We start from the raw sequence: 25,892 nt of genomic DNA on the forward strand, positions 1-25,892 counted from the left end.
TAAAGCCACCATCTTTGGACACCACTTTCAGACCAAGGCCACTACCACCAGACAAAGGCCACCACCACCAGACTAAGGCCACCACCATTGGACCAAGGCCAGTACCCTCTGACCAAGGCCATCACCCTCAGACAAGGCTGCCACCCTTGAATCAAAGCCACCATCACTGGACCAGCTCCTCTCTGCACCTCAACTTCAGATTCCCGAGAGACGACATGCTAGGTCAACCTAGGTCAGGGGGACCCCAGTGCTGTCAGCTGAGGGACAGTGATGCCTGCCCCATTCCTGACTGGAAAGGCATGGCGGGCAAGGAGACAGCATGGGCACTGCACAGCAGCCCCACCCCCATCTTCCTCACATGGGCCATGGCGTGTTACAGCCGTCACTGCTCTAAGAACAGGTTCCTTCCTCCCTGGCTGCCCTGCAAGCCCCTCCATCCTGCCCAACTCAGGCTGCTGGGACTTGGAGGAACAGGCCACCTTACAGAAGGGGCTTTCTCCCTGGGGTGCCCAGGGCTGGGCTTGGAGCCAGGCCTTGGTCACTCAGTTTCCCAAGGACATGTGTGTTGGGTTGAACTGTGTGTCCCCAAATGAAATTGAAGTCCTGATCCTGGGACCTCAGACTGTGACCTTATTTGGGAATAGGCTCGTTACAGATGGAATTAGGAAGTAAAGATGAGGTCATCCTGGAGCAGGGTGGGTCCTTAACCCAGTAGGATGATGTCCTTATAAGAAGGGTAAGGAGGCACAGAGAAACACGGGGAGAAGGTCACATGTCGATGGAGGCAGAGGTTGAAGTGCCACAGGCCACAGAAGACCAAGGAGTACAGCAATCACCAGGAGCCAGGAAGGGGGCATGGAACACTTCCTTCCTTACAGACATCAGAGAGCATGGGCCCGGATGACACCTTGATTTCGGGCCTCCAGCCTCCAGAACTGTGAGGCAATAAATGCCTATTGTTTTAAGCTGCCCAGAGTGTGGTGCTTTGTCACGGCCACCCTGGGAGAATAACATGACGTGAAAGCTGCACCTCTACCCTCTGCCACCCTCTGCTCTCAGCATTCAACAATGAGTGGGGGGAGCTTGGATGAGTGAAGGTGGGATGTAAGGGAGAGGGGTGGGTAAGGACAGCAGGAGGGAATCCATCCGGTTTCTGATTCCCTGTTCCTTCCTCTCACCCGCTGTGAGTCTTTGGACAAGTCATTCTTTCTCTCCAAGTCTCAGTCTCCCTCTTCTGTAAAATGGGCTAATAAACCCTGCCCTCGGGGATGCTGGTGGAGCAGGAGCCTGCTTCTCCTTCCCTCCCTGAGCCTTTGGCAGGGTTAGGCTCGCCGGGGAGGCAGAGGCAGGGGTGGATTTTGGTTCAGTGGCCTTTAACCTCCTTTCAAACAGGCATTGCTGAGGGTCTCCTGGGAAAAGCAGCCCTTGGCCCAGGCTGACCAGGGCCCTCGGGGAGCAGCGGCTGCCTGCCTGCCTGCAATACTCCTGCCCACACTGGCCCCACAGCCCATGGGCTTTGGGGCAGGACAGAGGGGTCTGGAGAGGTGGGAGGCAGCTTTCAAAGGTCAAATGTGGACGCCTTCTCAGAGAAGACAGTCCCTGAGGCCAGTGTGCAAATCCCAGTTCTTCTGGGCTCTTGTGAGGAGTGGGGTGGGGATTTAGGCCTGTGCCTGTGAACTAGCTCCCAACCGCACTGAACTCTACCTCGAAGGGCACCAAGCCAAGTTCTCCTGGGCCAGGAACACTGAGATCTTTACTTGATCCTCTTAATTTCCAAAAGCTTCTTAATTTGCTGATCACATGTCTCTCCCGGCCTCTCCGTCTCTTGTTTTGCGCCCGTATCTCTCACTGTCTTTTATCTCTCTTTTCCTTTCTCTGGCTCTCTCTGTCTGCCTGTCTGTCTGTCTATCTGTCTGTCTCTGTTTATCTCCCTTTCTCTCTGCCTCTCTCTGCTTGTGCCAGTTTGGAACTGTTGTGGACCCAGGAATAGTCATGATCTTTTAATCCAATCTTGTTGGGTGGAACTTTTGACTGAGTGTTTCCATGGAGACCTTTGATTAAACCATTTCCATGGAAGTGTGGACCCCGCCCACTCAGAATGGATCTTGATTAGTTCACTGGAGTATTTAAGAGAGCTAAGAGCTGACACAGATGCTGACGCTGAGAAATGCTTGGAGATGCAGACAGAAGGATGTTTGAAGATGATAACCGAAGAGATGAAGCCCAGAGTTTCCTCTGGAGATGCTAAGAGAGGACCCCCAGACACTTAGAGAAAAACATCCTAGGAGAAAGAAACAAGGGCGCAGAGGAGCAGAGAGGAGCTAAGACAGATGCTCAGAGGCATTTTGGAGAAAGCTGTTTTGCACACAGCCTGGGAGCAAAGGTCCAGCAGACGCCAGTCACGTGCCTTGCCAGCTGACAGAGGTGTTCCGGACGCCATCAGCCGTTCTTCAGTGAAGGTATCCTCTTGTTGATGCCTTAGTTTGGACACTTTTATGGCCTCAGAACTCTACATTTGTGACTTAATAAATCTGCTTTATAAAATTCAGTCCGTTTCTGGTATTTTGCATAATGGCAGCTCTAGTAAAGCGGAGCATCGCTCTGTACACATATTTCTCTGGGCCTGTCTCTCGGTCTTTCTTTCCAGCTGTCTATGCCTGATCTTCCCCCTCCCCCACTTTCCCTCCCTGCCTCCTGCCTTCATCCCTACCCCCACCCAGCCATCTCCTGGGTCCAGCTGTGAAGAATTAGGGGCTCAGCAGGCCGTGTGGGATGGGCCCCGAGCTGCGTGGGATGATTTATGCCTCCCTGGGAGATCAGGCAGGTTTTCTTAATTATTTCACCCACTAATGCATATCCTGGGCTCTTGGGGGGCTCTTCTGGGACTGTCTCCTCTTTCCAAGTCTTGACTTTCACCTGAGTTGAACAGTTTGTTATTTTTTACAATTGCTCTGGGGCTCCCAAGGATAGTCGACACACCCCCCCATACACACCTCTGCCTCCTTCCGTGCTTCCAGGCTGACCGATGAGCCCTGGGGTGCAACCCGACCTGCCCATGGCCCTCCCTCTCTGCCCACGATATGGGAGCCCCTGGCTGGCACCATGTGTCCCCTACACCCCCTCACCCAGCACAGCCGGATGAGGGCCAGTCGGAGGCTTGGGGCCCAACCACTACTCAAGAGCATCATCAGCGACAGTGCTCAGCCCTGTTTACCAACGGTTCTTTCCCATTTTCGCCAACTCCCCTGGGTGGTCACACAGCCCTGAGCTGCTGTGCAACCTCAGGCAAGTGGCCTGCCCCTGCTGAGCCTACTGCTCTGTGAAACAAGGCCACCTGACACCCACCTGGCAGGAGCATGGCTACAGCTAAATTAACCCACTGAGCACTTAGTGTGCCAGGCTCTCTGCATGAATTATCTCTTGCATCCCACAGGAGGGAGGCTTGCATGTCTACTTTATGGACAGAGAGCCTGAGGCTTAGAGACGTCAAATTCTTTTCCTAGGGCCTCAGTTGCTGAGGAAAGTTGCAGAACCCAACCCCCCGGTGGCTTCTACCTCCCCTCCCACCACCCCACCACCCCCCATGACTTTCCCACCACTCTGGATATGTGCCCTGCACAAGCTCCTGACACATGCAGGAGGAGGGAATCTGGAAGCCCGGGCACTTCTGCTCGTGGTCGAAGTAGGGGGAACTCACATTTCAGTCCTGTCTGGCTTGGAAAAGGCCACTGGAACAAACAACCCTCTCCAGCCCCTAGCGATGTGTGCTCACGGTTTGTCAGTCCAGAGGGCTGGGGAGCCTCCTAGGGAGGTAGTCAGGGGGACCCAGGCAGTGGGCTGCAACTCGGGGTGTGGTGCCTGCAGAGCCCACCTCCTCTCATTACAAGCCCCTTGCAATGTGGGTTCAGAGAACCCCAGGGTCCAAGCCTGGGTGAGCATGAGGTCCAGGGAATTAGCAATTGTGTTACATACAGCGTGAGGCTGATAATGTTGGTAGAACTGCGGAACTGTGGGGTCAGGGGTTGCGCAAAGAAGAAGGAGATTGTCTTGACCAAAAGCCCAATGATTGGGGGTCGTGGGTGAGTGAAGGGGCTCCCTGCTGGAGGGCAGCCTCAGGAATGCTCCATTCTTATACTGGCCAAGTAGGGAAGAGGGAAAGAAGCTCTGGCCAGGGATAATAGATTAGCCAGAATTCTTGGGGTTTGAATAATAGAAACACAAATCAAACTGTCTTAAGCAAAAGGGAAACACATTGATTAATGTAATTAAAAACTCAAGGGTAGCTTCAGGCATAGCTGGATCCAGGTGCTCCAATGATGCCATCAAGGAGCTGTTACTTTCTAGCTCAACTTTTTTTCTTTTTTTTTCCTGGCTTGGCTTGGCTTGGCTTGATCTCAGGTAGGTTCTTCCAAAGAGCAGTCCTCCAACAGCTCCAGGGCTGCAAAAAGTTCTTGAAACTGCCTCTCATAGGCCTGAATCAGGCTATGTGTTCATCCCTGAGCTAATAAATGCTGACAGCTTCAGCCTCAGTCACGCCCCTCCTCTGGAATGGAGCCTGAAATGTGTGGTTACAGAACCACATGATGGAATGTAGTGGGGGTAAGTTGGTGTCCCAAGGAAAAGCAGGGAACTATTATCAGGAAAGGGGAATAAACACAAGGCTGTGCCCACCTTGGCCAAGGCAATTCAATAGCCAGTTCCTCCATGCACCAAATGAGAGATGCTCTGAGGCCACCTGTCCTGGCAACTCTGTGTTTAAGTCCCCATGGCTTGGTGCATCTCGGTACTTGCCAAGCGCCTACCACTGTCCAGGCATGAGTCAAGAATTGGGGGTGATGGTCAGAAGGACTCGAGTCAGGAGCTCCAGAGCCACTATCCCTTGCCACAGGTTCAGAGAGAGAGAAAAAATACACCCCAAAATGAGTGTGTGTGTTGGTGTAGGTACAAATGTGAAAGTGTATGTGTATTCATGTATGTCAGTGTGTGAGTGCATGTGAGTGTAAGAGTGTGTGTTAGTGTGTGAGTGTGTATGTGTGAGAGTCAGGGAGACTGAGTGTCAGGTGGTGATGGAGGAGATGAAGGCACAGGTCAGGGGTTCTGATTTTTAGGGGAGAACAGCAGGGAGCAGTCTTCCAAGTTGAGTGCTGGGGAAGAAAGGGAAGGTTTGCAAAGCTGAGAAATTTATCAGAATAAACACAGTTCAGACACACCTTAACTAAAAGTAACATCTTCACGAGGTCCTATTTACAATGGGTTCACACCCACAAGGACGTGGACTGAGATCAAGAACTTGTCTAAATTGGGGTACATAAGTCAATCTACCACAGATGGGTAAACACAAATTAGGAAATCTCAAGTGCTGGGTCCTCTATTCTGCTCCATTGATCCATGTGTCTTTCCCTCTACAAATATCATACCAGCTCGATTACTGTGGCTCTATAGTAATCCTTAATATCAAGTAGAGTTGATTCTTCCACTTGATTCTTCTTTGTTAAAGATTATTTTCTAGGGCCTTTCCTTTTCCGTATACATTTTAGTATAAGTTTGTCTGTGTCTACAAAAACTGACATCTTAACTATGCTGAGTTTTCCAATCCATGAACATGGTATGGCCTTCCATTTATTTAGGTCTCCTTTGATTTTTTTCATCAGCATTTTGTAATTTTCATTATACATATCCTTCCTTTATTTTTTAAATCCCAAAAAAGATAACATGGAGATTTCTAGGGTCAGTTGGTTTTTCTTCCTTGTCCTTTTTCTTACTCTCTTGATGATGTTAGCACTCCCATGCCTTAGTCTAAACTCAAACAAATGAGAAATTAATGTCAAGAACATTCTCACTGAACCCTCATTCAGTGCTGTCTGTGCCAACTTGTCACCATGCATGTACTTAAATACCTCTTAGGATGGGGAGCTCACTCCTGCTGAGGCAGTCCATTGTCTGATTGTGCCTACCATGAAGTCTTGCATAGATTAGGTTTCTACACACAATGGTCCCAGTTCTACCCCCAGGGCCACCCATTAAAATTCTAATTTCTGATAAATTTCTCAGCTTTGCAAACCTTCCCTTTCTTCCCCAACACTCAACTTGGAAGACTCTGCTCCCTGCTGTTCTCCCCTAAAAATCAGAACCCCTGACCTGTGCCTTCATCTTCTCCATCACCACCTGACACTCAGTCTCCCTGACTCTCACACATACACACTCACACACTAACACACACTCTTACACTCACATGCACTCACACACTGACATACATGAATACACACACACTTTCACATTTGTACCTACACCAACACACACACTCACAACCACTCACATGCTCACACACACTGAGACACACACTCAAACACACATCCCAACCCCTTCCTCTCTTCCTCTTTCATCTAATCACCCCCAATCCTTTATCTTGCTTCCCAGAACAGGTACCACATCCCCTACTGCCTGCTCACAGCTCCAGCTGAGGTCTGACCAAAGCTAGCTGGGGGCAAAACACCTGTTACAGTCCCACATGTCCCAAATGAACCATGAGATGAATCAGTACAAAGACTAAATGCTCTTCTCTTTCAGGCTATTGTGAAAAACATTAGGGCAAGAATGGATGATTCCAAGCTTTGCATTTTCAACCTAGGTCTTGGTTTATCTTTCTAGGCTGTGACAGTGAAGCCAGGGTTGATGGGACGACCACGTTGCCAAGGGCCACCCTGACCAGTGGGTTTGGCCAGCACTTTGGACCTGGTAGAAGACAGCACACACGTGTCCAGTAACCGGCAACCCAGAAGAAGCATTAGGGGCTTATGGAGCTTTGCTGGCACTTGCCTTTCTGAACCTCGTTTCCTCCTCTACACAAAGGGGTGCTAACACTTACCTCACATGGAGCTGGTACACATAGTGGAAATCAGATACAGCACCAAGCACTGGCCTGGAACGTGGTCCCGGCGGCCGTGGCCACCATGGTCATTAGAATCTCCAAAAGCCCACCCAGCTCTGCGGTTCCCCATCTCTCTGAAATTGCTTACTCTTGTGGCTCCTTGCAGGATGGTTTGTAGTGGCTCCTTCCCCAAGTGAGGGCAGCATGGGTCCACGATTTCCATTTGCCTTGTGTCTCACGGAAGGGCTGACTTCCCTCTGGCCTGGGAAGAGTGGTGGGGAGGGTGGGAAGAGAGTGGGAGCACCCACCCCCTCGTGCCCTGTGAGCTCCCGGCACCACCACCCTCTCATCCTTAGGAGACCCAAGGCAAGGCCTGGCTGTTCCAGGAAGGGGCCCTCACCCTCAGCCCAGAGACATCAAGAGAGGATTCAATATGACTCCCGGGGAGGAATGTAGACCTGGCATCGTGGGATGGAGAACACCTTCTTGAGCAAAAGGGGGATGTGAAAGGAAATGAAATAAGCTTCAGTGGCAGAGAGATTCCAAAAGGAGCCGAGAGGTCACTCTGGTGGGCACTCTTACGCACAATTCAGACAACCCTTTTTAGGTTCTAAAGAATTGGGGTAGCTGGTGGTGGATACCTGAAACTATCAAACTACAACCCAGAACCCATGAATCTTGAAGACGATTGTATAAAAATGTAGCTTATGAGGGGTGACAATGGGATTGGGAAAGCCATAAGGGCCACACTCCCCTTTGTCTAGTTTATGGATGGATGAGTAGAAAAATAGGGGAAGGAAACAAACAAACAAACAGACAAAGGTACCCAGTGTTCTTTTTTACTTCAATTTCTCTTTTTCACTTTAATTATTATTCTTGTTATTTTTGTGTGTGTGCTAATGAAGGTGTCAGGGATTGATTTAGGTGATGAATGTACAGCTATGTAATGGTACTGTGAACAATCGAATGTACGATTTATTTTGTATGACTGCGTGGTATGTGAATATATCTCAATAAAATGAAGATAAAAAAAAGAACCTTGTATTGGGCAAAGTTTCTTAGACTTTACACTTAAAGCACAAAAAGTAGATACATTGGACTTCATCGAAGTAAAAACTTTAGTGTGTCAAAGGACAGTATCAAAAAAATTGAAAAGACAACCTACAGAATGGGTGAAAATATTTTCAAATCATATATTTGACTATTTTAATATCCAAAACATACAAAGAACTCCTCCAACTCAACAACAAAAAGACAAAAAAAAAATTTTTTTTCATATGTGAAGCTTTCTTGCCTGAAGAAATTAGAAAAGTCATTACCCAAATATCCCCTAAGATTGAGAGAATGATCATATGAGATGGAAGAGTTGTAAATGAGAAGTTAGGATTTAACGAATGATTATGACTACTGAATCATTATATAGATACTGCTTTTTAATACCTAGTGTATTAGAATAGCCAGAAGGAAATACCTGAAACTGTTGAACTATAACCTATACTATACTTTGAAATTTGCTCTATAACTACTTGTTAAACTGTACTTTGAAATTTATCACTTTTCTGCATGTATGTTATGTTTCACAATAAAAATGCTTTTAAAAATGAAAAAAAAAAATAAAAGAGAGGATTCAAATGGTAAAGAGCAGGATTCTGGAGACGCACAGTCCACACGAACCTACTGAGCACTTGAAATGTGGTGGGTCCAGACTGAGATGCACTGAAAGTATGAAACATACACCAGCCTTTGAAGATTTCATATACAAAATTACATATAAATATATCATGAATGCTTTTCTATATGGAGTGTATGCTGAATGGTAATATTTTGGATATATTGAGTTAAACAAATTATATTATAAAAGTAATTTTACCCATTTCTTTTTACTTTTAAAAAATGGCTACTAGAAAATTTGAAGAGACATAAGTGGCCTGCCTTAGTGGCTCCTATTATATTTCTATTGGACATCACCTCTCCAGACAATCAGCTTGAGATCCCTTTGCTTCTAGGACACAAGTTATGGTCCATGACCCCAGAGTTCAGGACCCTCCTCCTTTCTTCTCCCCAGGATTCCTGTCTTGATTTGTCTACTATGACAAAAATACAACCAACACTTTGGCTTAAACAATGGGCATTTATTGTCTGAGAGTTTGGGAGGCTCAGAGTCCAACATCAAGAGCTCTACAGGCCATGCTTCCCCCAGAGTCTTTAGCATCCTGTGTAGGGGCCTGCTGCAGCCCTTGGGGTGCCTTGGCTTCCATCTCTGCCTCCATCACATGGTGCTCTGTCTCCTTGGTCTTCCTCCCATTTTTCCCTCTGGCTCGCAGCATCCTAATTTTCTCTTTATAAGGTCTCCAGTCATATGGATTAAGGCCCATCCATATTTGCTTTGACCTCACCTAGATAGGATCTTCAAAGATTCTGTTCACAAGTGAGTCTACACCTTAACTAATAACATCTTTAAAGGTCCTATTACAAATGGGTTCACCCCACAGGGATGTGGATCAAGAATTGAACTTGCCTTTTGTGGGGGATATGATTTGATCCCCAACTGCCCCCCACAGGGTCCACACCATCTTAGCCCCTTTGATACCCTACAACTGTGGGACGGCTTCTGTGTCCCACCCATCTTTGGATTTCCACCATCCAGCATCATGTGCACAGTGAGGCACCTTGGTGCAATTCAGAAAAAGACACCCCTTATTCAAGATACTTGACTGGCATCCTCCAGAGAGTTGGCAAAATAAACATACAAATCTATGATATCAACCATATGAATGATGCCCCTTGGATATAGCACTCTTGTGCAGTGCGTGACCTTCTGAGCTGTGTGCAGCAGACCTGCCAGCATCTGCTCAAATATTAGTTGAAGGAATTAATGAGGATCCTACCCTCACCTCTGCTTATAGGCTTAGGTGCCAACTCTTCTCCAAAGATTGACACAGAAAAGATGAAAGAGACACATCTCAGGACAGTGGCCCTAGCTCACTGCCCTCCCTGTGAGACCAGGTCACTGTAACACCAAGACCCCACCATTCACAGCCATGGGGAAAACTCCTATTCATCCTTCAAAACCCAGTGTGAGAGTCTCATTAATGAAGAATCCCTCCCCCCACCTTGAAGCTGTCAGTGTCACCCAGGGACACCCCCATAAGGGCTGTGAAGTGAGTCCTCTCTGGAGTCATCACCACATTTACTAAGGGACTGTTGCTTTGTGGAGGGGTTGGCAGTGGTACAAACTGGTATAAGGTGCTGGCACGCTTTCATCAGAGAGCATTGACGTACATCTGCTTAAAGTAATTTAAATTTATGATCTTGTCTGACTCACAGGGCAGTGTAAAAAGAATCACAGAGGATGAGGTAAGCAGGGAGGCATGGGATGGCTGCCTTACACTTTTCTACCATCGCCTCGCTCCTCACCCCCAAATGCCCGTTGGCCCATAGCGAGTTTTATCGATTGATTATATAAATATGGGGATATTTTTTCATTTGTGGATATTTTTTCATCTATGTCAGGGATTGTTCTCATCTTATACTTTCATTAGTTTCTCACAATTGTCAAGTACAGGTTTCATGTATAATATGTTTTCTTAATGTATAAGATTTCTGATTTGCCCTCATTTTGCACTTTTCTATTATTTGGAAATTTCAGTCCCCATTAAAAACATAAAAGAGGATGCTTTTGTGTGTTTACTTGATTTTTTTTTTCTTTTTAATTTTTTCCCAAACCTGAGTTTGGTGGCTTCTGAGGAGTCTTAGGAAATAAGGCCCTAACAAGGATTTCCAGCCCTTGTTCTCCAGATCTCCTCATGGTTCCTTTCACCAAGTGGCTGTTTCATGGAGAGTTAGGTTGTTTTGTAGGGTAAACAATTTTTTCTTTTCCTCTTAGCCACTTAATGTGGTGCCATGAGAGGAAAATCAATATCTTAATGAAAAAAAGCTGAGATGTGAGAGGAAGGCGAATCCATCAGGAACGCTTCCAGGTTTACGTAAGCAGCATTCCTGCTGCATAAATATTTTGGCAACTGCGGAGACTAAATCCCCATCCCACACTTCTGGCCTGTACCAAACACTGTGAAATATTAAAAAAAAAAAAAAAAATCCTGTGGATGATAACATTTTTCTGTCCAGAAACAAGTCATTAGTTTGGATAAAAGAATCCAAGTACATCTGCTTAGTTTCCCCAAGGTTCTAGTGGAAAAAATTATCTGGAGAAAAAGTAAGTGAAAAGAAAGAGGAAGGATTGTGATTTCTTAAGAGTGAAGCAGAGAGAAGCGGCACTTTAGAAACCCTATGAAGTGTCTTTCCACACAAACTCACAAACCCCGTATCAAATAAACCCCATGGCAAATTAAACAACCCTGATTTGGCAAATGCCAAGCACAGAGTCCAAATAATAATCAATATGTAATAAACAATTAACTTTATTTGAAATATACAGTGGGTGGGTTTGGGCCCCTGGCTCTTGTACAATATGTACACACTAGTGTATTCTTACCAAATTTTTGTTCCCAAGGAGAGAGGGGACGGACAGAACACTATCTGTCTCATAACATTTCATTGATGACATTACAATTCCAAGAAATGGTAAAGTCAAGTTGCAAGGAAGAACTAATTTTTGCCTTCTAAGTGTTTGAGACGTAAAAACAGTGTCTTACACCAATAAAACCAGTTTCCATAGTTCCTGAGCTACAAGAACATTTGCATTTCTTTCTTCAGTTCCGAAATGGCTAACCCATTGGAAGTGGCCCCTCTGAAGTCTTTTTTTCAGAAAGTCTAAGAGACCAGTTATCATAAAAGTAATAGAGAAAGTAAAGATCTGCCCTTCCCTTCCTCCATCTTCCTGCAAGAAAGCATCAAGTCCAAATGGTTTCTCAGGGGAATTCTAGCAAATCTTTAAAAAATCAAATAATCCCAGTGCTACTTAAAATATTCCACAGCATAGAAAAAGAAGGAAAACTTTCTATTGTTTATGAAGCCAAGAATGTCATTGACTCAAAAACCTGACAAAGATTTTACCAAAAAAAAATTAATTATAGACCAATCTCATGTATTAACATTTATGTGAAAATATTAAATAAAAATAAAGATAAACAGAATCTATAGTATATTTAAAATAATACATTATGAGCACATGATATTTATTCCAGGAGAGTAAGTGAAATGTGGTTCAATATAGGAAATCCAGTAATATTTTGATAGAGCTAAAGATAAGATCAGATAGTCATCTCCAAAAATACAGAAAAGGCATTAGAGAAATGCAGCATTCATTCATGCTAAAAATACTTTCCCACTGAAATTAGGACCAAGACAAGATGACCACTATCACCACTGTATAAAGTTGTGTTGGAGATAATGCTCCAAAGCAATTAAACAAGGGAAACAATTAGAAGCAGAAGAATTTGAAAATCAGAGATTTTCTCTTTGTATGTGCTAGGTTTACATATTGGGAAAATACAAAAGGATCAGTGGGAAAACTAATACAAACAATAAGAAAATTTAGTAGAGCAGCAAAATGTAAAATCATATCTACAAACAAAAGCCAGCTGGAAGCAACAAATGGAAGAGAAAACTTCACTTATGACAGGGGGGTAAAAAGACCCATTGTGTAAATGTCAAAACCTATTCAAAGGAAAACTATAAACTTAAAATTTTGTCAAAGATGCAAAAGTAGACTTGAAGAACTAGAGAAAAGCTTGATGTTCTTGGATAGGAAGAAGTAAGCATCAAAAAGGTGTCAATTCATCCTGGAATAATTTATAAATTTAATGTGACCCCAATAAATATTGTCAGTTTCATTTTCTGGAGTTAGACAATCTGATCTAAAAGTTCATTTGAAGAAGAATCAAGCAGAAACACCAGAGAAATCTTGAAAAAAGCACTGTGATGAAATTAGCCTCACCAAATATTAAAACATATTATTAAAGTCTTTAATGTTAAAACAATATGGAATTGGTACATGTACAGACAAAGTAGTAGAACAGAATAGAAAATCCAGAAGTAGGTAAAAATTCCAGGAGTAGGGCTGTGGAAAAGAGATTCTAAAAATATAGAGAAGGAAAAGGCCAACAATCCCATTTAAAAAATGGGCAAGATGTACCAAAAAAACAGAAAAGAAATGCAAATGACTGTTACACACATAAATATTGCCCAACCTTCTTCATAATGAGAGAAATGTAAATGAAAACTATACTGAGTGTCGTTTCATACTTAGTTACTAGGGGACAAAAAGCCAAAAGCTTAACAACAAACTCATTGCTTGTGGGAGTAAAAATGGTGCAACTTTATGGAAAGAAACTTGGAAATATCTAGTAAAATTACATAAGCATTTGACTCAGCAATCTTGCTTCTAGAAATCTGTCCTAAAGATATACTGCCAAAATATGAAAAAATATATGCACAAGGCTTTTCGTAGCAAAGGAGTAGAAACAATCCACTTGCCAATCAATGGGGGGGAGTTGTATAAAATACTGTGTAAACTACAGAACTTCCATTCAACGTATACTATGCATTTGTTAAAAAAGACTGAGGAATATCTCTATACATCACTAGATAGGCTCTCTAAATTATATTGTTATATGAGGAAAAACAATTGAAGAATACATTTTAAAACATACATATACATACACATATATATAATTATCAGCAGGAGGTGAGGGGACAGAATGGAAAGGACAGGGATGAAAACTAGACTTCTCTAAATATATCTTTTTTTGTAGATTTAACTTCAGAACAATGAAATGTTTTACATAAGTGTAAAATAAAATAAGAACATTTAAAAAGTAATTTCTAAAAACAGAAAAGCAAACTTAAACAAATAAATCTATGTATTGAGCTGGCAGTCTATCCACACAGAGGGGTATAACTACAAATGATTTAAAAACAGTAATTTAGGGTCTCTTGCGGGATATACACTATGGATAAAAAAATAACTATAACGAAAGCAACTGTTAGTAATCATATTGTTAGAAATAATTTTAGAATTGATATTCTGACACATTTTTGTATAAGGAATATAATATATTTTATATAATATATATTCTATGGAATATATATAATATATTTTATATAATATATATTCTATGGAATATATATAATATATATTTTTTTTTTTTTTTTTTTTTTTTTTTTTTTTTTTTATCCTTTGTTCTTTATTTTATAGACTTAAAAACATGCCTTTGTACTGCTGAAATAGAAATAGCATATTTGGGAGAACTGAGCTAATGAAATATTTAAAAACCAATGCACCTTGATTAGCTGCCTAGATATATGTAACAGCCTCTCATCATCACTGGTGCTAGGATTGTTGCAAATGAAGAATAGCTAAATACTGAGAGATTAAGACACAATTCAAAACATTTTAAAACTAAAAGGCTGTTTCATAAACATGAAGAAATCTTTAAAAGAAAAAAAAATCACATCAATTGTGATACAGTGGAAAATAGGAAAATGCTATTTTCCAAAATAGTAGCTTCTTTATTATATTCCCCGTCTATTATAACCAATTTTGGAAATATACCTTAAGCATAACGGTATATTATATGAAAATACTCCATTAAATGAGATAAATTTAATGAGTATGATTTTTTTCCACAACCACAAAGAAACCAAAGAACAGCACCTGAAATACTAAAATGAATTTAGCTAAGCATTAAGCATACTCTATATATTTTGGTTCGAAATACAGTTTATACAACTGTATAAAGGATACTGCCTTAAGAAGTCATTTGTTTCTGTATTTCATAGATTACAATGAAGAAGAAGAAAAAGATCTGCTCTAAACCCAAATAAGTTTCCACTTTTCCCAATCTGGACCAAGTGGGATTTCATTCAAAGTCCCTAAGATTGTGATACTTACAGTAGCTGATACAGTTGGACATATCATTTCCACCCTGCCCCTCCCCCAAAACAATTTTTGGTTCCAAAATAAAGTACAATAATAAACTCTTGATGAAAAACTATGTTATGAGGAAATTTATCATATACTATGGCTAAATATGAATTTACAGAAAAGAGCACATTGCATTTTCAGCATTTTTTTCATAAACATGCAACTCACTATAAAATACAAAACACTTGGCTTTCAAGAACAGCTTTATAAAGACACTGCATCAATAAAATTTTTTCTCTCTGATTAACTTTACACTCTATGGAGAACTGGAACTTTTCTAACGTGTATATTTGAGATTTTATATCATAGTGTAATAATTTGCGTTTCTGAACATCATGTTCTAGAGGAAACATCTATACACAATAACATTCTAGACTATTAAAAACTCATTGAAATTACAGAATTTTATTGATACAGTAGATTAATAAAAACTGAATCGGGATGATAAAATGGGATAAAGAATTCAGTACATTATTTTATAACACACTCTTTAAAATTAAAATATTTTAAATCTCTCTTCTTAAAATTTTCATTGCCATGAATGGCCAGAAAATTCTGGGACCAATACTGAGGTGTAAAATAATTCAAACAACGTAAGGACTATTTCACAATTTGCATGGTGTCCTCCTATTAGAGACATCATCCTGTTGTAATGGCAGACAATTTAGCACCTCTGAAGATTACGGGTGCCCAGGAGTAAACACTAGGTAAGATACACAAAGGGGAAGAGACCATTTAATTCTCCAACAAACAGTGGCATGAAGAAAATGACTCCATTTGTTGAAAAAAAAAATTTCACAGTAAAATTGCAGAGAATACAAATACAAACACTGACAGAGATTACTGCTTAAGATCCATCCTGACAAACTCTTTTCAAATCAATAGATCCAATAAACAGTTGGGTACTGTCAGTTTAAAGCCGCAGGTAAAAGCTATACAAGCACTTTAGAAGTCAGAAACATTAAAAAAAAAAAAGCGGGGGGTGGCAAGGGGTAAGGGTGGGGAGATATTTACAAGTTTCTTCTTTAGTTTATGTCTACACAGCCATTGCATGTTACACTTTCACAAGCCCCCCCCCACCCCCCAGTCAACGTGATTGCCCTGTGCCTGGCTGAAGCGTGTGACCACCAGCACACGGGATTGTAACAGTGGGGGTCGACTGTCCAGTCTTCTGCAGTCCCATGTTGTGCATCAAAAGCTTTATGCAGCCTCAAGCTTGACAAAAAATGATTTTGTTCAAAGCTTTCACGCAGAAAGTTATTAATTACTTTTGTTCATCGCCTTTCCCTTTTAGAGCTTCTCCGCCGTACATTTACTGTAGAAACTTCCTCTTCCTCCGTCTCTTCCTGTGGCATATCATCATTGACAGGAGAGCTACTCTGAAACATATCTACTTCTTCACTTGAATCATTTTCTTTAGTGGCTGCTTGCTTGGCGCGTCCTAGACGGACGTTTTTTTTGGGCTGCGACGGCGACGGCGTTTTGGACGGCCTCCCTCGTCCCTTCTGCGGCGTGGACTGCGTGGACTCCACCGCGCTGCTGTCCGGCGACCCGGCTCTGCTGGGCGGAGCTCTGCGCGGCGCCCGCGGCTGCCTGCTCCCGGCCTTCTGCGCCGCGCTCCCGCCCGGCCTGTCCTCCTCCTCCGCCGCCGCCGAGGGGCCGGGCTTTTTTTTGCTTCCCTTCTTGGACGTTTTCACCGTGGGCTCTTCCTTGGGCAGGCCTCCCCCAGGAGGCTTGGGCGGCCGGCCTCTTTTCCCCTTTTTGGGGGGGCTATTCTGCTCGTCCTCATTTTCCAGCATGTCTTCCTTGAGCCGCTTCTCCTCCGGCCACGGTGGCTCGTCCGACTCGGAGGCCGCGCGGCCCCTCTTGCGCCCCCGCTGGCTGCCTCTAGGTTTCTGGTCCTGGACCAATTTCGTCAGGTCGTCCATACCCAGTTTCTCCTCTGAGTCTGTGACGGGGATTTTTTTCCGGCTTCTAGGCTTCTCTATTTCAGACCTTACAAGATCAGAGTCGTCTCTCTTGTCACTTTTCTTTCCTGGCAAAGGTGAAGACATTGTGTAATCTTCATTTTCACTGTGATCCATTTCAGAACTATCAAGCCTCCCTTTTATTCTTCCAGGAGAGCTGGGATTTGAGCTGCTGCTTGCATTGCTTACAGTTTCCATTCGTGAAGATTTTGTCTGAGATTGTTTGCCTGCTGATGAAAGCGGCTTATTAACAGCTCCTAGAACATTGGTTGTTTTAGGTTTTCCAGGAGTGAAAAACGATTTCATTTCTGGAGGCAGATAATTTTTGGTGTTACTAAAGTTCTTGTCAGGTTGGGTGAAAAAGCGAGCTGGTAGGACTGGGTCTTTTGGAGATTCTAAACTGTATGTGGTGCTCTTTGACATGATGATATTCATGGCCACATCACACACAGTGTACAATTTTTCGTTCATTTTTGCATCATCCGGTCCTTGGGCATCTTTTGTTTGTTTAATATTTTCTACCATCTTTCTGATAAATGCATGACTGTTATTTTCATTTTTAGCCATTAATATTTCCAAAACAAACCAAAGGCATTCTTTAACATCTTTAAGTTGTTCAATATCCTGTACTTTGACATAATCTGGGTCATGTGCCAAAAGGTGAATTGTATATGGAACAACATACTCTGGCAGAAGAGACAATAATTTTTCACTAACAGCGGCATGCTGCTTCAGATATTCACGTCTCACATTTATATTTTTTACCAGACACTGCCTGGCATGAGCTCTCCTCTCCTTCACAGGGTCTTTGGCACAGAGGGCACAGATTGCCATGTACTCAAGAGGAAGCCGTAATCGTGAAAGGCCTTTGTGAAGTTTCTGTGCAAACACTTGTCTTACTTGATAGCATTCATCATTGATGGCTAGCGCACACAGCTGGTACTGTTCCAACGTGATGATTTCGTGGTAGCAGGGCTCTTGGGCCAGCTTCACAATTGCACTGGCGGCGGCAAGTCTCAGGCGGGACATATCTGGTTTACTAATTCTCCCCTGTTCCGTCAAGTCACCGTCACTATGCAATATTGTTGTCAGCAGCCTTAAAGTAGATGTCCCCGATTTACTGTGGTTATTTTTCATTCCAAGTAGCCACCGAACCATCATTTTAATAGCCTGGATTTTGACCATTGTCTCAGGAGAAACTTCTTCATCTGGAACCCAAAGTTTAGTGGTCTTTTTTCCTGGAAGCCGATCGTTCATTAGAAGATCTTTCACAATGAAAGTAGCTACCAAAGACTTCAGAGGAGCAGCAAACTGATCCGGTGCAAGGAGAGCAATATGCCCAATAGTGACCAAGGGGGTTATGAGATGCTCCAGGTTGCTTGGATCCAGGCTCTTATGCAGAGGCTCAAATATCTGTGCAAACTGTGTCTCTTTACTAGAAAATATCGCATGAATACAATGAATAGCATACTTGGCTTGGCGGGGAGGTCCTTTTTTAGACTTGTGATGTAAAACAGGAAGCAAGGCTGATCTGATATGTGGGAAATCCTCTTCAATTTTGCTTCCTGTGTTTTTGAAAATTTGTAGCGCAGCTTCTGCTACTTTTTCATCATCCATTTTTAGACAAGCCAAGAGAGATTCAAATGTTTCAGCAGAATGAAATGAGATAGGATGGGTAAATGAGAGTACCTTAAGGAGTTCAAGACCTGCCCTGATGGCTTGGTCAGTTGGAACACCCTCATCTTCGTCATCTGCTGTTCCATCTATCGATTTGTTCACTTGCTTAATAAGAGCGCTGATAGATTCTGTATCTATGTGCACAGGTGCTATCCTCTCCAGGAGAAACTTGATCATTTCCAGAAAAGGATTTGTAGGCTGTTTAGGGTTGCCCAACTTCTTAGTTATTTCACGCACACAACCTTCAGCCTGCTTGCAAGAGCATGTTGGACTAACAAGTACTTCTAACTGTTTTCTTATTTTTTCATCATCTTCTAAAACCTGCGTGAACTTCTTCATGAAATCCTGAGCTTTCCCAGGATCTGGCAAATTTCTTGTAATAACCATCACTTTAGAAAATATGGCCTTGACACTGGCATCTGTTTTGGGTTGCTTAATTAAGTCAAGCAAATCCTTTACTTGATGTCGGAGTAGATTTTGACATTTCCACATTTCATTCAATGCTTTCACAGCATTTAAATCCAGCGTGGCATACAAATAATATAAACACTTCATCCGTTCTGTAGTTTCCAAATTGTGAGGAACCATGTACTGAGCAAAGATGCGTTCAACAAGCAATCGATCATCAATACTATTTTGGTAATATATATGTAACAATTTGTCCTTGATCCATGAAATCTGTTTTGCAGCATCTTTTCCAGCTGCCGACTGTAAAGAATATTTCTTATAAATTTGGGCAAGTCCCATCATGGCTTCTTTGCGCACTCTCCACCGTTTGTCTAATGTTCTCTCTCTCACAAAATTAAGTAAGTGGTCATTGACCAAAAGAATATCCTTTTTAGCAGCTGTAACTATAGACACAATAACGTCATGTCTAATAGCTTCCTCGGGGTCATGTGACCTCACCTTGAGATACTCTGTTAAGTCCTTCGCTAAATCAGGGTGGTTCGTGAGGCAATGGCTAGCAAATTTCACACATTCCAGGCGGATTGGTACATGGATATCATTAAATCTGCCCAGGTAGCACTGCCAAAGTGGTTTGTTTTGAGATGCCAATTCTGAATCCTTTGCCCCAAACATTTTTGCCAGTAGTTTAACAACTTGCAGGCGTTCCTCGTTGTCATTGCTCTTTAATTTAAATTCAAGCTGGGGTAAAACAGAGAGCAACAAATGACTATCAATATTGTAGAGCTCCAAAATTAAGTCAAAGACATGCTCTGACAAATCGCTGATAGATGTTTTTCCAAGCATCAGAACCTGATTAAAAAAATTGGTAATATATGGTTCAATAGCTTGAGCTGTCCTCTTCAGTAAAGCCTTTGCTAAATCATATGCTTGCTTGTTTAAATTCTTATGGGCAGGCACCAGATTTACCAAAACTGTATCCAAAAGCTCCTGAGATACCGTATCACCTTCACATATAATAGAGCTCATAAGATCCACCATGTGCATATGAACTTTCTGGTTGTGGCCATTGTTTATGACTGAAAATAACGTTCTGTATAGTTGGGTAAAAATTTCATTGCTGTCTTCTAACTCAAAGCATATGTTATATGACTTGACCCAAGCAATGTTCTCAAGTAAATAAAAATACCTATTGAATTGTGGGCTCTTTGTATCCTCTAGCCCCTTCAACTGCCTTGTGATAAACATAAATATATCCTTTAGTTTATCAGGAGATGTGTAAGGAGCTTCAGGAGCATAAATCCTGAAAATATCAGCAAGGCAGCAAGCTACCAGTAAGCGAACATCTTTATCAGGATGCTTGAGGAAAAAATCTGAAGCAAGATGTAGAGCTAGATTCAGATAAAGCTCCTTTTCTTCTTCAGAGTCCTGGTCCATATCCATAAACGTTTTTACAACCATCTTTAATCGTCTCACCATCTCCTCTTTAGATATTTTATCTGAGATTTCCTTGACACCAGGAGGATAAGTAATTTTTCCATCATTAGTTCTTGTCTTTGAATGAGCCATGACGGAATTATTTTTACACCTTCACCGAAGGATGCCCAATGGAGTCTGGAAAAACCTCTGTTAACTGGGAATGCACATGGCTGGCGTCTGCTGATCCCGGGTTGTGTTCCAGCTCCTCTCTCAGCTCCCGTGTGTTTTTCAAAATGTTGCTCTTGGGGTGTTTTGTCCTCTTAGCTTCTCTGGAGCAAAATGTCAGCAAAAGTCTGCTTTCAATGGCCATCTCCAAAATGTCTCTTGGCTGTAGTCTATAATATATTTTATATAATACATATTCTATGGAATATATATAATATATATATTACACATATTAGGAAGAAGTAAATAAATAATTATATTCATTTTTAGGAACCAAGATTTTAAGTGTTTAAGAGAAAAGAGGCACAATGTAAAAATCTCTGTAATCCAGAACTTTAATTGGAAAATATCAGCATAAACTCATGATGTGTTTTCTTAAATAAAAAAAAAAAAGTATTTCCCAGCTGTGTTCACTAACAGAGGCCCAGAAGCAATGCCCAACCCAGGAGCAATGAGCACTCATAATGCCAAGATTTTGGTGATAAATTCCATTTCCCACTAAAGGAACCAGACTCCTTGAAGAAATAGAATACAGGTCTGGTACAGGAGATGTACTAAAGGAACTTGAAACATCTCATCAAAGCTGAGGGCAAGGAAGCAACCATAGATAACTACAGCCATGTTGAAAGGACTCAGGAGCCAAACTGAGAAGGCTCCCACTGGCCAAAGATGGTCAAATTTGAGCACCAAAAAGAATAGCGATTTCAACAAATTGAAGCACATCAAATATGTTTAATCTCTGAGTTCATAACGATCCTCAAACAAACAAACAAAACAAAAACAAAAAAGTCCAAACTCATTGTTACCTGTTGTGGTGGCTTGGAACTGTATGTACCCCAGAAAATCAGGTTCTGAAAGCTAATCCCTTCCTGTAGGTGTGAACCTATAGTAAGTAGGACCTTTGGATGAGGTTATTTCAGTTAAGGTGTGATTCAGGGTGGGTCCTTTATCCTGGAATCCTCTTACTGGAGCCCTTTATAAACAGGATGAATATATATATATATATATATATATATATATATATAGAGAGAGAGAGAGAGAGAGAGAGAGAGAGAGAGAGAGAGAAAGAGAGAACGTGAACATGCCAGGGAAGCAAGAAGCTAAAAGCAACTAGACCCAGAAGAGAAGAGAGAGACTAGCAGATGCTGTCATGTGCCTTGCCACATGACAGAGGAGCCATGGATCACCAGCAGCCAGTCTTCAAGAAGAAAGCATCACCTTGATAATGCCTTGATTTAGACATGCTCATGGCTCAAAACGATAAGCTTGTAAGCTAATAAATTTCCATTTTTAAAACCAACCCATTTTATGGTATCTGCATTTAGCAGCCTAGCAAATCAAAACAACTTTGTAGGCTAATAGAAAGCCAACTCATTATTCTGAAAATTGGTGAACAAAAGAAAAGACTCCAATGTTTATCCTGCCTTTCCTGTGTGAATTGTCCCTCAGGATAAGCAAGTTGTTCGCAAAAGAAAGTTTCTCTTTAGAGATGTGTTCCAGCTAATAAATGAAGAAGGAATGGTAGGATTAGAATATCACCATTTTGCAACCCCCAATGATCACCAATGTCTGATAAAACCATGAGGTTGTAAGCTGACGGGGAACTTTTAAATTGATGGATCAGGCTGGCAATACCTGAAACCACTGATCAATCTTAACAGCACAGAGAGAAAGAGAACTAGACATTGCATGTCTCCTGATGGAAGGCCACAACACCACCAGTGAAGCATTCCTGCTTTCCAATCCAACCCATTTATAAGCAAGTCACTGGATATACCAATATAAAAGAAACACTGTAGACAGAAGGACACATTAAATGGCAAAATGGGGATGCAATCAGCAAAATCCCAAATGCAAGCAATTCTACAAGATGTATGACCTGGATCTTCAATAAATAAAGAGTAGGGGAAATTTATAGATTAAAAGAGGCTTCAGATGCTCAGACGTAGCCTCTTTCTCTAAGCCCACTTGGCAGGTGAACTCACTGCCCTCCCCTCTATGTGGGCCCTGACTCCCAGGGGTGTAAATCTCCCTGGCAATGCAGGAAATGACTCCTGGAGATGAACTTGGGCCCAGCATTGTGGGATTGGAAAAGACTTCTTGACCACAAGGGGAAAGAGAAATGACGCAAAATAAAGTTTCAGTGGCTGAGAGTTTTCAAATGGAGTTGAGAGGTCATTCTGGAGGTTATTCTTATGCATTATATAGATAACCCTTTTTAGTTTTTAGTGTACTGGAACTGTCAAACTGCAACCCAGTAGCCTTGATTCTTTTTTTTTTTTTGAATCGTATTTTTTAAATTGTAAAATATAACATATATCCATAGAAATGATAACTTTCCAAGTGTAATTTAACAAGTAGTTAGCAAATTTCAAAAAAGATTATAGGTTACAGTTCCACAGTTTCAGTTATTTCCATATTGTGAAATGTAACATATATACAAAAGGTACTATCTTTCAAAGTATGATTTAATAAGTAGGTATATAGGAAATTTCCAAAGATATGAGTTATAGTACCATAGTTTCAGTTATTTCCTTATTATGAAATATAACATATATACAAAAAAGTTATAGCTTTTAAATTACAATTTAACAAGTAGCTACAGAATAAATTTCAGAGGATGTATAACTATGTAGTTTACACAGTGTGACTGTGTGATTGTGAAAACTTTGGGGCTCACACTCCCTTTACCAAGTGTATAAGGAGATGAGTAGAAAAATGGAAACAAAAGTTAAACGAATAACAGAGGGGCTGAGGGAGATGGGGTGTTTTGGGTGTTCTTGTTTACTTGTAATTTTATTCTTATTTTCATTTTTTTTTGAGTAATGAAAATGTTCAAAAATTGACTGTGGTGATGAATGCACATCTATATGATGGTACTGTGAACAATTGATTGTTTACTGTGGATGATTGTAGGGTATGTGAATATATCTCAGTAAAACCGAATTGAAAGGGAACAAAAGAGGCTTCAGAGAGTCATCAACCAATACAATGTGTGGACTTTATTTGGATCCTGATTCAAACAAACCAGCAGTAAAAATGAATTATGAGAGACTTGAGGACATATGAACACTGATAATATTGAGAATTTATTGTGAATATTTTTAGGTTTGATAAGAGTAGAGCAGTTATGTATTTTTAAAAGAGTCTTATCTTTTAGATAAACATGCTGAAGTATTTACAGATTAGAAGACAGAATGCCTGGCGTTTGTTTCAAAACGATCCACTGGGGAAAGGAAAGAGACTGGGGCAGGGTAGAGGTGAAGCAAGATTGGAAATGAGCTGATGATTGTTGAGGTTTGGTGATGGATGTTCATTACATTATTCTGTATACTTTTATGTATGTTTCTATGTTCAAAATTTTTCCTAACAAAATGTTAAAAAAAAACATAAACTAAAATAAAATAAAATCATTGTCCTTGACATCTCAGCAGGCCCAAAACTCAGTAGTAAGAAAAAAACAATCATTAGAAAATGGACAAAAGACATAAAAAGATATTATAACAAGATGGCAGCACAGAGAGAAGTGGAAGACTGTTAGTCCCCACCCCCCCCCACCCCGGAAGAATTCATAAATGACCAAAAAGCTAGTAAATAACCTGGAATAATTGCGGGGAGACAAACGTGACTGTCCACTCATCATCCACCAACCTGAATTGGGAAGAATGCCCAAGATCGCAGCATAAAATCTGTAAGTAAAACTGTGGGCCTGCACTGAGAGCCGAGAGCCGAGAGCCCCTCCCTCACGGAAGCCTCATGGTGCTAGAGAGCAGCACTCTCCAAACAAGCGAGTGGGCCTCAGCCCAGCCCCAACTGGGGTTTTAATATTAGCCGCTCAATACAGACAGCGAATCCCCAACAAGCACACAGAGGCTTTTGGTGACAACAGACCTTGGGAGAGTCGGGGGACATATCTGTCTCAGGACGGGGAGCCCAGAGGATCGGGTGCTATCTCTGGCTGATGGGTGTACCTGGGGGCTTTCTGTCCCTTTCTTTCTCTGTGGAGAAAACCTCAGCCATTTTCAGCCTACAGTGCTTTGCAGTAAAGACAGCATCAGCCATTTTAAAATCAAAACACTTTGATCAGCAGAGTCAGAGAAACAAAGAACTTATTGAGGAGGTTGGGGTCTGGTTCCGGTAAGGCAGGCAGTAGAGCTGGGCCCCTCCCCCTCCTCTTGTGAAGCTATGCCCCCTCCAGAGATAGAAGGAAGTGGTGTGATATATTTAAGATACTGAAAGAGAAAAACCACCAACCAAGAATCCTATATCCAGCAAAGCTGTCCTTCAAATATGACGGAGAGCTCAAAATATTTTCTGACAAACAGACAATGAGAGACTTTGTGAACAAGACACCTGCCCTACAGGAAATCCTAAAGGGAGCACTACAGGGTGATAGAAGACAGGAGTGTGTGGTTTGGAACACAATTTTGGGAGACAGTAGCACAGCAATGTAAGTACACTGAACAAAGATAACTATGAATATGGTTGAGAGAGGAAGGTTGGGAGCATGTGAGACACCAGAAGAAAGGCGGAAAGATAAAAAGTGGGACTGTGTAACTTGGTGAAATCTAGAGTGTTCAACAATTGTGATAAAATGTACAAATATGTTCTTTTATGAGGGAGAACAAGCAAATGTCAACCTTGCAAGGTGTTAAAAATGGGGAGGCATTGGGGGAGGGATGCAATCAACATGAACTAGAGACTGTAACTAACAGAATCATTATATTATGCTTCCTTTAATGTAACAAAGGCGATATACCAAGGTAAATGCAGATAAGAGGGGGGGATAGGGGAGGCATGTTAGACACTTGACATTGGTGGTGTTGTCTGACTCTTTACTCTACTTTGATTTAAGGTTACTTTTCCTTTTGCTACTTCCTAGCTGTCAGTTTTTTTCCTCTTTCGTCTCTCTACCTTCTTTGACTCTCCCTCCTGCCTTGTGGAAGAAATGTAGATGCCCTTACATAGACAGCGGTGAAGGTGGTGAACACATAAATATTTGACCATACAGAGAACCATCGATTGTTTACTTAGGATGGAATGTATGGTGTGTGAACAAAACCATCTTAAAAAAAAAAATGGGTTAATGACAAAACCTTGAGGGCAATATACTGAGTGAAATAAACCAGACACATAAGGACAAATATTGCAGGATCTCACTGATAAGAGCTAATTATTATATGTAAACTCATAGACATGAAATATAAGGTACCAAAATACAGGATGAGGCTTAAGAATGGAGAGCGGTTGCTTTGTATGAGCAGAATGTTCAACTAGGATGAACTTAAATGTTTGGAAATGAACAGAGGTGTTGGTAGCAAGATGTGAGAATAACTAACAGTGCCAAATGGTGTGTAAATGAGGTGGAAAGGGGAAGCTCAGAGTCATATATGTCACCAGAAGGAAAGTTGGAGGTCAAAAGATGGGAATGTATAAAACTGAA

At 41.8% G+C, this 25,892-nt stretch overlaps 1 protein-coding gene across 1 annotated transcript; it reads right to left on the bottom strand.

Moving 5' to 3' along the window:
* Positions 1-15,142: 15,142 nt before the first annotated feature.
* On the bottom strand, positions 15,143-20,392 carry LOC119531555 (sister chromatid cohesion protein PDS5 homolog B-like). Its single transcript, XM_037832896.1, has one exon. It carries the CDS (start codon positions 20,372-20,374, stop codon positions 16,031-16,033), a length of 4,344 nt encoding a protein of 1,447 aa, XP_037688824.1. The 5' UTR covers positions 20,375-20,392; the 3' UTR covers positions 15,143-16,030.
* Positions 20,393-25,892: the final 5,500 nt, after the last annotated feature.

This window comes from Choloepus didactylus, chromosome 4 (assembly GCF_015220235.1).
Source record: "Choloepus didactylus isolate mChoDid1 chromosome 4, mChoDid1.pri, whole genome shotgun sequence".
In the NCBI taxonomy this organism is placed as follows: Eukaryota; Metazoa; Chordata; class Mammalia; order Pilosa; family Megalonychidae; genus Choloepus; species Choloepus didactylus.